This window comes from Octopus bimaculoides, chromosome 7 (assembly GCF_001194135.2).
Source record: "Octopus bimaculoides isolate UCB-OBI-ISO-001 chromosome 7, ASM119413v2, whole genome shotgun sequence".
In the NCBI taxonomy this organism is placed as follows: Eukaryota; Metazoa; Mollusca; class Cephalopoda; order Octopoda; family Octopodidae; genus Octopus; species Octopus bimaculoides.
The window spans coordinates 29,970,824-29,989,212 of record NC_068987.1 but is presented as its reverse complement, the minus strand read 5'-3'; the positions used below and the strand labels follow the sequence as shown (position 1 = coordinate 29,989,212).

The window sequence follows — 18,389 nt, the reverse complement described above, 5'->3', positions numbered from 1 at the left end:
ATAATTGCATGCAAAAATATTTATTTTCAGATTTCAAATTGTCAAAATGTAGAATTAGTATTGTTTTATTTTTGTCTTTTATTTGAATTTTATCATTAGTAACTTCAGTGTGAAGTCTCCAACAATTTGTTTATTTTTTATTTTTGTTTCTATTTTTATAAAGCAAATTAGTTATTCAATGACGTTGCTAATGGTTGAATGAATGAATGTTTTAAGTTGAGTTTGATTTTTGTTAGCGTTTATTAACTGCTAACATTTTTTCAGATGTTCAGTTAGAATTTCACCAATTTAGATTACTTTGGTAATGTATTAACATTTATTTTCAAGGATATTATTAATTTTAATAATATTGTCCATATATATATATATATATAGATTAGAAATGGAAACCAAAAACAATAAATTGAACAATTAAATAATTTAATCATTAAATACAAGCAAATGACACATCTCATAAACTACAGCTGCTTCCACTTCATTAATAAAACCAAATTTTTCAGGAATAATAAAATTCCTTTTAAAATTAATATGGTTTCATCAGATTGACATAGCTTTTTAAATATTTCATGAAAAATCAGTAAATTCTTTGGATATTTAATAGATCTTAAGAGGTTATTTAGTGTGTGTGTGTGTGTGTGTGCGTGTGCGTGTGAGAGAGAGAGAAATTGAAACAATTGTTGGAGTTACCTGGGATTCGTAATCTTAAATTTACTAGTATTTGATTGTTGGAAATTTTAACCACATCATTTTATACTGAGCACTTAATTGATATCTGCCAGGATTTTTTAATCCCATTTTTTTCTTTATATATATATATATATATACACACACACAGGTGTTTACACATATGTGTAGTTATATATGTGTGTGTGTATATATATATGTGTTGGTGACACCTAAGTTAGAAAAAAATTGTTTACAGTTGTCATCTCCACACAATCAAACTGATTTTCTTTAATGGTAGGTCAGTTTTAGAGAAATTTTGATTCTACCTACATTTGCCACCAAGTGATTGTTCTAGCTGTTCTTGAAGAGGACATAATTTCAATAAATATAAAAATTGACTTTGTATATTCAATGTTTCCTTAGTCATTATCTCTCCGCTACAAGCCAATGGCCATTCCGAGTTACTTCCCTTACTTCAATTTTCTTCCATTTGCACAGGCAACTCTACATGCATGAGAAAAGGCTGAAAATTCAGTTTTCTAAGAGTTTTTCACTATATGCGATAGATCAGGTGGCAAAGCGATGAACTGACAAATTCCATTAAGTTTGCTGCCGTTTGAACAGACACACATAAGAAATTAAGTACCAACAATGAGATTTATAAACTATTTCAATACACAAGCACTGCATGAGTGTGTATGTAGTATAGAGATGAAAATGATATCTGACCTGACCTTTTTAAAGGTTGGGAGAGGACATCTGCTGGGTTTTCCAGAGATAGGTTCTCATTGTCCTCTCCCAATCTCTGGAAAACCCAGCAGATGTTTCATGCAAATTACTTTTTCAAATGTAACTCTTATTAATTATTCGCATTGTTTTGAATTAATCATGTATTATTTTGTATCTTCGAGATTTCAATGATGTGACTGTATATTCGTAGAATGACATTGTAGGGTAGGTGTCAGAGGTCAGAATTGGCAAGTTTGTACATAAAACAGAATATTTTGGCTGGATATGGCCAGCTTAAATGCTAAAGGGTTGAATTTGGTTCATTAAATGATAATCTAAATTGAATCTCCAGCATCTGTTAATTAAAATGAAATAAAAAATTTTTATATCAAGCAACGGTTATATTTCACAATGTTTCTCTGTTTAAATGTTTATGCTTCAAAAGTATATTAAAATGATTTTTTTAATTTCTAATATACACACATGCATCCTTATTATTGTTATTATTATTACAATAATAAAATACTGAATGTAATGGAAAATATTAAATATAATTAAAAAAAAAAAAAATCAAATATCCACAAATTTACCAAAATGTTGAATTACATAAATTTAATTTCAGCTTATCTTCCAATCAGTATTAAAACGACTACTGAGAGAAAATTGTAAAGTTTTTCCCAAATAATAAAACTGAGTTAAGAAAATGAAAGCATGAATATTAAAAATACTTTTCAAAATTCATTAAACCAATATTAAAAGGAATAATTAATAAGAAAATTGTTTTTTTTTTAAATGTTATATTCATAAGTAAAGAGTACATATAAAAACAAAACTCCAGTTCACAAATTTTTACATGTATATATTCCATGAAAATGTTATAGAATTTAGATAGAAATGTTATCACAGTTTTTTTACTTTCTTTGGGACAAATAAAGCATTATTCATTTTGAAATCACATTACTTTTACAATATATATATATATATATATATATATATAGCATAAGACAGCTACTCTGTAGCTACTAAGTTACATATTTGGAGGGGGGAAAATGATATGTCAGTATAGTTGCAGAATCTATATTATAAGATCTGCGTTTCTCTGTCTATTTGTCTTGTGCTATCCTCAGAACAAGATGATTTTTTTTTAGTAATTTGTTCAGAGAAGCAAAATAAAAAGGAGAATTTATTCAATTTATCTATTACTGAATTCACATATGTAATCTAAGGAAAAATAAGGTTTGTATATTATCTTTGAGTAAAGTATATCGTTTCCTTGCAAGCCACCAAAAAATAAATAGCCATCAATATTTCATTCATACAATAGACTGTGTGATAAAAAAAGAAAAAATAATAAAAATAACACATTTACTAGAACCACCAGTGAGTAAAGCAGTAAATTATGTAGTAAACTTATTTCAATTTACTGAATGTAGTTTCTTCTTCCACTTTGAACTATTTATTTTAGAGGTGGGTAAGCTTTTCGACTAAGTCCTTCAATCAGTAAAACAGCCAATTCCGCTGTTTGTAAGGTAAACATCATTTACCACTTTGTTTATGTATAAGTAAATTTTGGCAAAGATATTTCACTGAATTGGGACATTAATATTGTGGTGGAAATTAACGTTTTAAAAAAAATTGTTTTGAGATGTGTCAAGGTGTTCTAACAATTCTCAAATTCACCACTAACAATAATAACATTTTGGTACAAGACCAGCAATTTTAAAGGGAGGGGGTAAGTTGATTACGTTGATCCCAGTGCTTGACTAGTATTCTATTTTATCAAACCTAAAAGGATGAGAAGCAACATTGATCTAGGCAGAATTTGAACTCAAAATTCAGAGTGAGAGAAATGCTGCTAAGCATTTTGACTAGCATGGTAATGATTCTGCCAGCTCGTCACCTTAATAATAATCCTTTCTACTAAAGGCAGAAAGTCTGAAATTTGATAGGCGGGGGACTAGTAGATTACATCGACCCAGTGTTGCACTGGTACTTATTTCATCGACCCCGAAAGGTTGAAAACAAAGTCAACCTTGGCAGAATTTAAACTCAGAACATAACGACAGGTGAAATACAGCTAAGGATTTCGTCCAGCAAACTAACAATTCTGCCAGCTCGCCCCTTAAATAATAATAATGAGTGAAAATTCATCTTGATCTTATCATTTTTGACATGAAGCTACAAATCTTCTGCAGTGGATTATAGTTGATTGACTAAAATAGTCAGGTAATTGTGTATGAATGAATTCTTATTTTGTTATTATCCACCACCTCCATCCAGGAAGATTAGATAACAAAAACTGAATTCATAAGAAGAGAGATAACTATGTTCTACAAAGTAAGTTCATAACTCTATTAATTACACCATCCATAATAATAATAATCTTTTCTACTACAAGCACAAGGCCTGAAATTTGGGGGAGGGGATAGGTGATTACATCGACCCAGTGCTCCACTGGTACTTATTTCATTGACTCTGAAAAGATAAAAAGCAAAGTCGCCTTTGGTGGAATTTGAACTCATAATGTTAAAGAGTTGAGAGAAATGTAGCTAAGTGTTTTGCCTGGTGTGCTAACAATTCTGCCAGCTCACTGCCTTATCCAGAATAATAATAATCATCATCATTAAACTTTATACCAGTTCAAATTTGTTTGGGAGATATTTGAACTCATGCAGTTTGGGGTGGAGAAATTTTCTTGCTGGAGATTAAAAAAGGAGTAAGAACACCATGGTCATTTCAGAGCCCCACCTACAGAACCGGTACATGTGTTTCAAAGTAGTTATCTTCTTATCAGCTCAAGATACCGAAGAGAGGCAACTCTAGAGGTGCTGATGAGAAGATAACTGCTCTGAAATACATGTATACACCAGTCTTATAGGAGTAAATCTGAAATGATTACAGTATTTTTACACCTTGTTTGTCAACAGTGACAATCATCCTCCATGACAAACTGCAGTGAGAAACCTTTGTATGGGTGAAATTATCCCTCAAACATATTTCAACTGGTCCTAAGTACATTTTCCTCTCAGTCACTACTATAATGCATCTACTTATCTATTATTATTATTAAATTCAAATTACGACAAACGTAAATAAACAAATGAAATTTGCTTTTAGAAGCGTTGAGATGTCTTTTAGAAAGTTAAAGTGATTTTAAATTCTCAAAAGCATCGTGACATATAATCACGGGGATGTGAGTTCGTGTCCACAGCTAGCCACCTACACTTTTCTCTGCAAAATAGGGATAGTTAATCCTGTCCAGGCTATATTATTAGCATTTTTCTGCGATTTAAAATCACTTCTTTATTATTATTCCTAACAAAAAACTCTGAGATGAAGATTAAGCCAACCCCAGTAAGTAAACAGCTACTTTGTTTTATCAATCCTGTAATGACAACAAAGGTGACCATGACAGGGTTTGAACTCAGAATGCAAACGAGCCTAATTAAATAGCACAAGACATTAGATAAGAGGGAGTTACCAACTCTGCAGTAATTGTTAACACTTCAAGTTACAAACGTTTTCAAAACTATATGCAATCAAAAGGCTTTTATGCATTTAAGTAAAAATTAATGCCAAACTATTTCAATTATACACAACATTGCCAAACGAAGACTTTTGCGGACCATCATCATCATCATCTGCTGCCAATGTAAAAATTCCTTTACACACTTTGTTGTCTCACACTTGTTGACATTCAATTATTAAGAGGTTCACTCACTTTCTCGTTAGAAAATTCTTTCTTTGCTTCCTTCCTTTCACAAGAAGCAAAATATTTACAAAAAAAATTATAAGAAAAAAGTTTTTATTAATTTTTGTGTGTTGTGTCTCTGTGTGTATATATGTGTGTGTATATGAGTGGATTCAACAGAGATAATAGTACTAGAAAACAGGAAAAACTTGAAACTAATTGTGTGCATATGTATGCATGTATATATATATATGTATATAACAATTGCGGTATGGAAGGTGTTTATAAGCCATTTAAGAAACACACAGAAACCGTTAGATTCACTTCAACATTTAAATTTAATTTGCCAAAATATTTTCGTCGCTTTGAGACCACGACCTGTTCACTGACAAAGGAATTTTGTAGTGAACACGTTGCGACCGCGACCTGTTCAGACAAAGGAATTTTGTAGTGAACAGGTTGCTGTCTCAAAGCCACGAAAATATTTTGGCAAATTAAATTTAAATGTTGAGGTGAATTTAACGGTTTCTGTGTGTTTCTTAAATGGCTTATAAATACCTCCCACGCTGCAATTGTTTTCATTCCAGCACACGATCTCAGATCAGGTCACTTGCTATGCAAGTACATCTCTGTAATACATATATATATATGTATTAATGAATGTCAATGTTCCATGTTTTATATATACATACACATACATATATACACATACATATATACATGTACGTATATAGATGTGTATGTGTGGGTATAGATATGCGAGTGTATGTGTGTGCGTGAGTATTCTGTCAAAGCTGATCAGTCACTCCATCACAACAGAGAATGAATCAGCAGCTTCAAATAAAAAATACAAACTCTACTAAAATCGAGTGTTTTTTCTCCTGATCCCAATGTGTGTGCATGTGCTTGTGTGTGTGTACACTCACATCACAGACATATGAACAAAACAGTAAAGATGAAAATGAAAGTTTAAGTGATTCATAAACACTCTAGAGACAGTGTCATCATCATCATCATCATCATCGTCGTCGTCATCATCATCATCGGTCAATAATGACATCACAAATAAAAGACTGCTAAAAGAATAAAATGCACGGATTACTGAAAGGAAAAAAAAAAGAATAAAAGAAGGAAAGAAAAGAGAAGACTGACAGAGAAATAAGGTTTGACTACGAAAAAAAAAGAAAAAGTCTTGAATTCTAAGCATAGGCATTCTTCAAGAGGCGTCTGTCTTCCTCCACATGACCAGCTCGATGTCTCAGGTGAAAGTCATATACATAGCCAGTAACCTAGTAATAAAAGAGAGAGAGAGAGAATATATATACACACTGCCAAAAAATGTGTGTGTGTGTGTGTATGATTCAAACAAAATATGTTATCCAAATGTTATAATCTACTCTTCAGCAAACCCACAAAATGGTGTTACTGTCGCGAAACCACGGTTTTCTTCACTATAATCCAGTGAAGTGAACCCAGGGTTTACCCATCGGATAAATTAGACTGGGATTGCTTACCTCAAGTAATCTTAGGTGCTCCTTTACAACTCAATGTAGTGGAGGCGCAATGGCCCAGTGGTTAGGGCAGCGGACTCACGGTTATAGGATCGTGGTTTCGATTCCCAGACCGGGCGTTTTGAGTGTTTATTGAGCGAAAACACCTAAAGCTCTACGAGGCTCCAGCAGGGGATGGTGGCGAACCCTGCTGTACTCTTTCACCACAGCTTTCTCTCATTCTTACTTCCTGTTTCTGTTGTGCCTGTAATTCAAGGGGTCAGCCTTGTCACACTGTGTCACGCTGAATACCACTGAGAACTACGTTGAGGGTACACGTGTCTGTGGAGTGCTCAGCCACTTGCACGTTAATTTCACGAGCAGGCTGTTCCGTTGATCGGATCGATTGGAACCCTCGACGTCGTAAGCGACGGAGTGCCAACAACAACAACAACTCAATGTGTTTAGCCATAACCTGGATTATGACTGAATGGCCTAACAGTAGCCACCTGGATATTTTGTCCCTATCTATTCACTGCACACACACACACACACACACCCCTATATAATTAATATAAACTGCTAGCTGCAATATACCATAAAGGAAACATTGAATCGTCACTAAGTGTAACTAAGGGTGCCGAAGCACCTACATTGCTAGAAATAAGAATTAAAAATCTCAACATTGTAAGAAGATATATACACATAATATATACACATAATTGTACGCATAGTCACACTTAGTGACAAATTTTTCCTTTATGGTATTACATTGCGCTTGGCTGTTTATATTATGCTGGCAGATGGAATTAGCCAAACCATCAACCATTTGAGCAGTCACAGTGTGATTTGTGAGAGGAGGTGCTTGAGTCGTATAGACTTGGTCAGCCGTTAGAGAACTCACAGGAATTGATGCATGGTAAATTGTGATACAGCTATTATTCACAACAGAAAATGTGCAACATGTAGAAAGGTGTCTCTGTCTGTTGGAGGACTGGAAAGGCATGTCAAAAGAGTTCATACTGTGGTACCTGTTCCTTCTGCCAACCAGTACAGTTGTGCATTATGCAACAGAATGTGTAAATCTTTCACCAGGCTCAAGAGTCATACAAGGGCCTCACATTGCATCCACAATGACTCGTTTCAGTGATTATTTCTAGCAATGGCTTTGCTCATGTACGAGAAAGTGTGTGTGTGTGTGTGCGTGTGTGTGTGTGTGTGTGTGTGTGTGTGTGTGTACACCCACTGAACATTGCTCAATCTCAGGCAGTGATGTTATTATTTCTCCTGCAAATGGGTCATCTACTGGTTTTGAACATTCAAAGAAGTGTGGAAGAAGATACACCTTGCTTGAAAAAAACGTAAGGTTAGTGACAGAAAGAGCATCTGGCTGTAAAAAAAATACCTCTAAAAATATATACATTTAAGTCACACTAGAAAGGGAAATGAAGGTAAAAACAAACAAATATCTATAATTGTTTATGCAGCTCTCAGACAGTCAGATATGCTTAAATATACCGCAAAATGAGGGGGAATAAAAAACTGTTGAGCAGTTAAGTTGTTCAATGAAGGAAAGTCTTACTTTACATGGATAAAAGTGAGTGTTGGGGACAAAGAAGAGAATCTGGTAGCAGAAACACCTACCCCAATAAGTCTAATCTGATTTCATCATCATCGTTTAACGTCTGCTTTCCATGCTAGCATGGGTTGGACGATTTGACTGAGGACTGGTGGACCAGGTGGCTACACCAGGCTCCAATCTGATTTGGCAGAGTTTCTACAGCTGGATGCCCTTCCTAACGCCAACCACTCCGAGAGTTTAGTGGGTGCTTTTACGTACCACCTGCGCAGGAGCCAGTCTAGTGGTACTTGCAACGAACTTGCTCAAAATGGTGTATTTTACGTGCCACCTGCACAGGAGCCAGTCCAGCGGCACTGGCAACGATCTTGCTCGAATGTCTTTTCACGTGTCACTGGCACAAGTGCCAGGGAGGCGATGTTGGTAACGATCACGCTCAAATGGTGCTATTTACGTGCCACCGGCACGGAAGCCAGACAGCTGGTGCTCTGGTAACGATCACGCTCGGACGGTGCTCTTAGTGCTCCACTGGTACAGGTACCATCACGATTTCGCTTAAAAAATTGGACATTAAAACATTTGGGCTTACTAAGTATAATTCTTACCAATACCTTTTGTACATTTGCAAAGGTATTGGCTGACCTGGTGCTATAAAAGAAAACACTTACCCAAGGTTCTGTAATATGGGACTGAACACATGGTTGGGAAGCAAGTTTCTTAATCACACAGTCACATCTGTGACTGTATGTACATGCACACACTGATGCGTGTTCAATTTCCCCTTTATCTTCCTCTTACGAAATATTTTTTATGGAACTATGTTACGAATTAAATGTTGCTTCCAGTGTCACCAACACTTATCTATGAAGATTGTGCAATGATAAAGATACATAGTTATATGTGTTGAATGGACAGCAATATCAGGAATAACAACATAGATTCTTACCCGGTGCCTGTGCCGGAACAGTGTGAGTACTCCAAGGACTGCCAGTGTAGCCAAAGCTATCCAACTGTAAAACATTACCATACTTAATGGTTCGAAAGATTCATTCTTTTTGTTGAAAAAACGGTGAGGATTCTTCTCCCAGAAATTATTGTCGGCCACTATGAAAGAAAGAGAAACAAAATTATAAATAATTACGACATCCATTCTCTTACCAGATTTCCCTCTCCCCTTTCTGAGTCACTAACCCATTTGTAATCAAGAGATCCCACCCAGGTTGTCTTCAATGCCAGCTGATATCCTTGCCTAAGGAATGAAGATGAGAAACTAAGTAGTGATTCAAGTGGAAGTTTTTGAATCATTGAATCATTCAATCTAAAAGTGCTAACTTAAAGAACGGACATGTTTTGGATTTATTATATCTCCTCAGTGAAGTATATTGGACAAGGAAGAAAAACAATCAGTGTGTGTGAAGTGATTATTGTTAGGAAAAGTATCCAATAGAAACCGTACTGGAACAGAATGCTGCTCTTAGGCCTTGCAACATATGCTGATAGTTGAATGACTACATACAACAGGCATGGGCAATCTTTTTTTAAGAAGCAGGCCAAATGAGACATGGCTCATTATCAGGCATCATCATCCTCCGCCTCAAAAAAAAAAAAAGAAATTCAAGGTAATTTTTCATTGGCATGTCATTCAGAAAGTCTTGAAGGTTACAGTTTGCCCATGACTGGTTCATCACTTATAGACTCTTATTATAATAAATTATGACACTGCCAATAGACAAACATTAGACTTTTATTTAACTGCATTTCAAACACCAGCTTGAACCATCATCCGGTTAACACAATTACAAGGCCTTTGGTTGCGCATTTGTAGAGTTTTCCATTCTGTTATAAGCATTTGAGCCAAGTTTCCAATTTGGGAATAAATTTCTCCCAGTAGTCTTGGAGAACCTGAAACGGTTCATAAGCACTGCCCTTCCTCCTGACAAAGCAAAATAAATAAGTCTCTACCTTCCCCTTCCACATATTCCTTGTCCTCCAAATTCATTTAAATTAAGAATTTATTCTTGGTTAGAAATATTCTCTGGAAAGTGTTAATGTTAAAGACAATTGGAGAGGATTAGAGAAACAACAGTATGGAAACAGTTTAGACGAACTCATTAGCATTTAAACTGGCTGGCTACATCAGATGTAAAAATTCTACCTATTTTGTATTTAACCCAACCTCTTATATCCACTCTATAATGACATTATAAAAAATAAACAATTACATCATCAAAATCTCATGAGCTATGAGATAATGCATGATTAATTCCAAACAATGTGAATAAATAAGAATTACATTTGACAGAGTAACCTGAATGCTAAAGGGGTAAAGATGAAGAAGAAGAGTTAGAAAGTTGAAAGGCAATGGGAGTTATAGATAAATAGAAACAAGACAGAATTTGTAAGACAGATCCGATAAGTCAGAGACAGACAGACAAACATATAGGGTATCAAGCTGACAGAGAATAACAGACAACAAACAGACATGTAAGCAAGGAAAAAACATATATGCTATACAACAGGTGGCATCACCAGGAACAATATCCATGCTGGTTAACATTACTTCAATGACTGGGAACAATACAGTATAGCTGTTAGCATCAATTATGAAAATATAGCAGTTAATGTTAATATAAATAAACTCAAGCTATTAGCAGTTAGCTAATGGGAATTTATTTTTTATCTGTTCATCTTATGAAGAATTGAGGTATTTTAGCAGAAAATATTTTTTGCTTAGGTTAGAATAATTTGAAATATCACTCCATTAACATAATTTATAAAATCACACAGTTAATATATTTTATTTCATGCAATTTAGTATAATCTGATTATTTTAAAATATCATCTAGGCTCTTGAGTTTGGTGGAGCAAATGACAACCATTTGCAAAACCATCATTAAGGAACTTTGATTACTTGCCAATCATGAACACACACATGTGAAATAGACTTATACTCATCAGGAAATGGGATAAGCAACTGTTTGTGAATACCAAGTCAGTTCCCCCTGTGAAGTGTACCACTCAACATAGACTAGTAGTCGGCTACTGTAGGATAAGAGTTAATCAGATTTACAGACTTAGAATGATCTGGAGAAGGAATGTACAAGATGGTATCAAAAAGTTCCTGGACTAGTTCTGTAGCGCACCAACAAATGGCAGCACACGGTTGTGTGCACAGTGAGAAATAGCAGTGATCTTCATGAGGCAGTGTGCCAAGTGACATTGCTGTGTTTACTTAAATTTGTGTTTTTGTGATCAAATGTAGACTGTAGTCTGCAATTTTGTCTTGGGCAGGAACAAAGAGCCAATGTGAAATTTTGCATTAGACTTGGGAAGTCTGCTACAGAGACATTGAGCATGCTTTGGCAAGCTTATGGTGATGAGGCAATGGGTCATACATAATGTTTCGAGTGGCACAGATGCTTCAAAAGCAGAAGAAAATCCCTGAAAGGCGATGAACTATCAGGAAGACCTACCAAAAGCATCACCCCCAAAAAGTGGTATCATGCATCGAGAACTTGTACCCCTACCAGGCCAGACCATCAATCAAGAGTTCTACTGTGACATTTTGAAGTGCTTGAGGGAGAATATTCAGCGAAAGCAACCATATCTGTGGAATGCAAAGAACTGGATTCTTCAATAAGCTCTCCTCACTCATGAGTTTCTTGCCGAAAACAACATGGTATTGCTTCTGCACCTGCCCTATTCACTTGTAGACTCACATCCCTTCCCCTTGATGCAAATGCAGCTCAAAGGTTGCTGTTTTAACACCATTGTCGAGATCCAGAGTGAATGACAGAAGGTCCTCAATTGACTTACAGAAAACAACTTTCAGGCTGGGTTCAAAAAGTGGCAGGAATGCTGGGACCGGTGTAGTGCTGCACAAGTTGACTATTTCGAAGAAGATGATGTTAAAGCTACTTTTTATTAAATATAACTAGTTCAGGAACCTTTTGATACCATCTCATATGTAAGCTGAAAGATTTCTCTGCAGATGTAGACTGAAAGAAGTCCTAGGTGACAAATACATCCAAAAGGAGGAGGAGTCAGAACAATTCACATTTTTTACAGGATAAAATGCTGCAAGTTACAGACAAGATCTGAGAATGAAACAAGGTTAACATGATGGTAGGGTGAATGACACAGTAGCTAGAGTCATAGAAGCTAAGAGATAGCTCAGGAAAGACTTGGAAGATGGTAGGAAAAGAGAAGCTAGACGTCAGGTACAAGCAGCATGAAGGAAAGCTGAAAGTATGAAGTTTGGTAATGTTCATTGACAGGGAATCAGTGAAATGAGGTATTCTGGGCTGCAAAGTATGGTGTCAGTGCAAATTAAACTATTAGTGCCCCTGGACTGGCTCTTGTGCAGGTGGCACATAAAATGCACCATTTTGAGCATGGCCGTTGCCAGTACTGCCTGACTGGCCTTCGTGCGGGTGACACGTAAAAGCACCCACTACACTCTCTGAGTGGTTGGCGTTAAGAAGGGCATCCAGCTGTAGAAACTCTGCCAAATCAGATTGGAGCCTGGTGTTGCCATCCGGTTTCACCAGTCCTCAGTCAAATCGTCCAACCCATGCTAGCATGGAAAGCAGATGTTAAACGATGATGATGATGATGATGTTGTTGAGGAAAAGTGTGTACGGAATGATAGCAGTACACACATGAACATGCTATTACAAGAAGTTGTTGTGTATCCAGCCACAGAAACCAAACCAAAACAGACCGGAGCTTGGTACAGTCTCCAGCTCCGGTCAAACCATCTAATCCATGCCATCATGGAAAATGGACGTATGATGATGATGATGATGATGATGATAAGAGAATACTTGGGAGAGAAGGAAGGGCTACTTGAAATAAAGAAATTAGTAGGAATAGCTACAGAAATTGACAGGAGTGGCTGTGTGGTAAGTAGCTTGCTTACTAACCACATGGTTACGGGTTCAGTCCCACTGCGTGGCACCTTGGGCAAGTGTCTTCTACTATAACCTCGGGCCGACCAAAGCCTTGTGAATAGATTTGGGAGATGGAAACTGAAAGAAGCCCGTCGTATATATGTAGATATATATGTGTGTGTGTGTGTGTGTGTGTGTGTTTTTGTGTCTGTGTTTGTCCCCCCACCATCACTTGACAAGCAATGCTGGTGTTTACGCCCCTGTAACTTAGCGGTTTGGCAAAAGAGACCGATAGAATAAGTACTAGGCTTACAAAGAATAAGTCCTGGGGTCGATTTTCTCGACTAAAGGTGATGCTCCAGCATGGCCGCAGTCAGATGACTGAAACAAGTAAAAATAGAGTAACTGAAATGGTCAAAAGCATGATTAAGGATAAGAGTGCAGGGGAGGCAGCTGGACCATGAGGGATAGTCGCTGAAATGATGAAAATATCTACAAAATTAGAGTATGCACAATTGAATATGTATTCCATCAGGTGGTATAGGAAGGTGTCATACTCAATGATTGGCATAACAGTATCATTAATTGCTACAAGAAAAAACAAAAGGTTGTAGAAAGAAGCATCCATAGAGGCATCAAGTGGATGAACCAAGTTGATGAAAGTAATAGAAAGTGTTAGAGCAGAATTGATTAGGAAAAGAATTGAATTAGATGAAATCCTCTTTGGGATTGTGTCAGAATGAGGTACTACAGATGATCTCTTCTTAGTGGGGTAACTACAAGAGAACAAGCCACTGAAGCTAGCATTTATTCATTTAGAGAAGGCTTTGACAGGGTACCAAGCTCTAGAATCTGGTGGTTGCTAACAAAACTAAATGTAGTTAAAAGATTTGTAAGAGTCACAGGTGAGAGTTAGCAATGAGTTCACTGAGGAATTTAATCTGCAGGTAGGTGTCCAACAGGGTTTGATTCTCAGCGCCTCTCTGTGTAAGATCTCCAGGCCATAATAGAGGAGCTTAAATTTGATCATACATGGGACTTCCTACATTCTCATGATCAGGTTCTCAAAGCTGATTCTGTCAAAGGTACCTGGTATGCAGATGATGATGATGATGATGATGATGACAATGATGATAGTAATTAGTATAATTTAAAATACCACCCAGTTAGTAGAATTTAAAACATCACAAACGCTGGTTAATTTTGGCAAGTTTTGTTTTGTTGTTGTTGAACTGAATTACTAAATGTCCTGATAGTCTAGATAATTCTTAATTTCATCTAAAGAAAAGGAAATTACAAAGGTAAACTCATTGAGTGGGCAAGGTAAAAGATTGTAAGCCTGTGTACCATAGGTTCAAATCCACAACAAGCATTTAGTTACTTTCTAGAGAAGAAGCTTAATTTCACATTGTCTCATTCAACTCTTCTGATCTATGTAGGTAGGTAATAAGTATGCTTATTTTTTCTTGGAAAGTTACTTAAAAATAACATGGATGTGGGTTTAAGAAGTTTGCTTTACAAACTCATGGTTCAGTGTTCAATCTCACTGCACAACACCATGGGTAAATGTCATCTACCATAACCTTTGAGTTGGCCTTTTGGGTGGAACTAGATAGACAGAAACTGTGAAGAGGTCCATTGCCTGCATATGGGCATGTGTACATGTCCTTCAGTCATGTACGTCACTAAAAGTAGACACGGGCAGGTAAACTGAAGCAACTAGTGATTTCAAATATAAATACCTTGTGGTATTTGTTCTGCCTGAATTGCACAGGCAGTACTTTGTCCCTCTTTTTGTCAAAATTTTGGTGCACTGCTAATCAGCCCATTGAAAATCAGTAACCAATAGCACTATTGTTTACAAAAAGCATCATACAACATCTTGACCATGAGAGAGATAATCTTGCTTTGTTTTATTACAAATAAACCAGAGCAGAACACATTGGTCCCAAGATCATTGTGATTTGTTGAAAAATTAAATTAAATTGGGAGAGAGAAAGAGAGAGATTCCCATTTATAATATTATCTGGTTGTCTAAGCTGACAGGTGAAACTCAAAATCCCATTTAACTGGAACTTTACAATAAATTTGACTCTACTTTTCAGTATTGAGTCAGTCACCCAATCAATAAATGTTCTGTTCTTATTCTTAAAATAACTTTAACATTTAAAGCAGTGATTTTCAACTGGGGTCTATATGGCACCTGAGGCGCTGTATAAGATTTTTGGAGGTCCATGCAATGGAATAGTAAATTGGGGTTGGGGATCCATAATAGTATTTTAAGGGCCCCTGAAAAGATTTTGCTTCAGATATATGGATTGGTAGGTATTGCAAGTAACAGCTAGGTTTCTTTCTCTAACATTTGACATAGTCCAACCTACACAAGTTAATGTGTGAAAAGCAAAATAGGAATTTTGAAAGAAGTTTCTATGAAACTAGTTTTTAAACATAGAATGGCTATAGCGATCCACCACAGGGGTCCATAGATATAAAGAAAATGGTCGAGAACCCCTGAACTAAACCTTAAGTTAGTTCCCTACTATGTCTGCATTCCAATGACTAAAGCAAGTAAAAGTTATGTTACTTATAAATATATATTATCTAAGACATCGAATGGCTATGGGGTCCACCAGAATAAAATAGTAATCAAAGGGGTTATGGATAAAAAATGGTTGAGAACCCCTGATTTAAAATATCAACTATGATCAGGACTGTGACACGGGTTAAAAAAATTAATAAATAAATAAAAAATAAATAAATGGAAACAAACCTCAATAGTCTATAGTTATATGCATGTATGTGTATGTGTGTGTGTGTGGGGGGGTCACTATGTGTGTGTGTGTGTGTGTATGTAGATGTGTATGTCTTGTGTTGTTACTTACTCTTGGCCCCAGCCAGTGCTCCTAATGAAATATCAAAGTGGTGTGCACTCATCAGCATTTGTTTTCCTGCATGTTTTTCAGTCAGACCTGCACAACATAAAGAAGTGACACAATACACAAAGGGCTCATTATCCTTCCTAAATGTTCTAATTCTTAACACATGGTGGGAAGGGGTTGGTTTGGCAATTTACATAAGAGACAAACCCACATAAACGAATGTTACGTTACTCGTCAAAACATCCACAGCAGACAAGAGCAAGGGATACAGATCATAACAACAACAAAAATACAAACAAACACAAATTTACAATACAAATATTACAGTATTAAGTACAGTCTTGGTTATGTGGTTAAGAGGATTCTTACCCAAACACAATTTTAAGTTCAATTCCACTTTGTGGTATTTCAAGCCAGTGTCTCTTATAGACTCAAGTTGACCAAAACTTTGTAAGACAGTAACTGAGTGGAAACCCAACAGATGGCTTGTGTGAGGGTTGGACAGAAAGTAATTCAAAAGTGGGCTTAACTTTTTTTTTATTAACTGATACAAGTTGTTTGAATTGCCCATGTTTATAGAGTAACCCTAAGTCTATACAAAGGTAATACTCAACAGTCTTCATCACAAATAATGCATTTGTGCCATTGTTGAATCTAACTTCTGCATCATCATCATTTAACATCCATTTTCCATGCTGGCATGGGTTGAACAGTTTGACTGGCAAACTGGGGTACCGCACTAGGCTCCAATCTGATTTGGCATGGTTTCAACGACTGGATGCCCTTCCTGATGCCAACCAATCCAAGAGTGTAGTGGGTGTTTTTTTTTATGTGCCACTGGCACAGATGCCAGTTATGCAACATCAGCATCAGCGACGAATACAATTTCACTTGGTTTGACAGGTCTTCCAGTATTGCTCCACTGCATCTATCACATATGAATCTTACATTCTCTCATAGTCTGCCTCTGATTCCACTACACCTCTCATGCGTCCATAGCTTACATTGGGCACAGCAGTTGAAGCTCATACCTACACCTCTTCCTCATACCGAGAACAGCCATTTGCCTGAAGCTATCAAAATCCTGTGTTATTTCCAGCTTATTAACATCATAATTTGTGCTAAATCTACTGAGACCTTTCAATTTGAAGTTTACTTTCCACATTTGGAGTTATATGTGTGCGTGTGTGTGTGTGTGTGTGTGTGCATAAGAAGAGAGGTAACAATTTGAAGTTTTGATATGCTAAATTGCTTTTATTATAACTTGACATGAAAACATTAATTAACACACACACACACACATACTCACACACTCAGAAGGTGGCAAAGTATTAAATCCTAAGAGCCTGCTTCACAAAAACATACATGAATGTCAATCATTTATTCATGAATTAAGGTGGTTAAGCTTTATACAATAATCATGCTTATGCATAACAAAGTCGACACACCCTCCAACAGTTCAGTTTGTTATATATTTTTGCTATTTATTTAAAATAAATACATACATATATGTTATATATAAAACATATACATTACAACAAACATGTTATTGTTATTGTTTTATTTTAAGTCTGCTCACAATAGGCAGACCTACAATTAAAGGCATTTCAGCCATGACCATCCAGTCTTATTACTACAACACTAAATAAGATTTGGCTGTTACTTCCAGTATATTGATTAACCGTGGAGGCGCAATGGCCCAGTGGTTAGGGCAGTGGACTTGTGGTCATAGGATCGCGGTTTCGATTCCCACACCGTGCGTTCTGAGTGTTTATTGAGCGAAAACACCTAAAGCTCCATGAAGCTCCAGCAGGGGATGGTGGTGAACCCTGCTGTACTCTTTCACCACAACTTTCTCTCACTCTTACTTCCTGTTTCTGTTGTTCCTGTAATTCAAAGGGCCAGCCTTGTCACACTGTGTCATGCTGAATATCCCCGAGAACTACGTTAAGGGCACACGTGTCTGTGGAGTGCTCAGCCACTTGCACGTTAATTTCACGAGCAGGCTGTTCCATTGATTGGATCAACTGGAACCCTCGACGTCGTAAGCAACAGAGTGCCAACAATTGATCAACCGTATGGAGGTTCTTTGAGTTGTTTTTCCACACAATCAACTGCTTACTGAACATGCAGGTGTCAGTTTATTTATTTTTCTTTTACTATTTAATCAAGAATAAAAATATGGCATCAAATTACCATTTTTCTTCAAATCCTTACAAGATAGGGGTGTTGGGGTGGAAAGGAAGGAGGATAGTTATGTTCAAAACGGAGACCATACAGATATGGTTGTATGGTAAGAAGTTTGTTTCCAAGCCACATCAGTTATATTGCATGGCACTATGGGCAAGTGTCTTCTGCTATAGCCTTGGGCCAGCCAAATCAATGCCTTGCGAGTGGATTTGATAAACGGGAACTGGAAGAAGCCCATCGTGTGTGTGTGTGTGTGTGTGTGTGTCTGCGTGC

At 36.5% G+C, this 18,389-nt stretch overlaps 1 protein-coding gene across 2 annotated transcripts in view; it reads right to left on the bottom strand.

The window, feature by feature from the left end:
- Positions 1–403: 403 nt before the first annotated feature.
- The window catches only part of LOC106883658 (uncharacterized), a 45,281-nt gene continuing 27,295 nt past the window's right edge, over positions 404–18,389 (bottom strand). Inside the window, exons 5-7 of one of the 2 annotated variants that reach the window (XM_052969474.1) lie at positions 15,930–16,016; positions 9,102–9,259; positions 404–6,375 (exon numbers count right to left, since the gene is read on the bottom strand). In XM_052969474.1, the coding sequence (XP_052825434.1) occupies positions 6,286–6,375; positions 9,102–9,259; positions 15,930–16,016 (335 nt within the window). In that variant the 3' untranslated portion in view covers positions 404–6,285. The remainder of the gene's footprint in view (positions 6,376–9,101; positions 9,260–15,929; positions 16,017–18,389) is intronic. The other variant, XM_052969475.1, reaches the window with a different exon arrangement.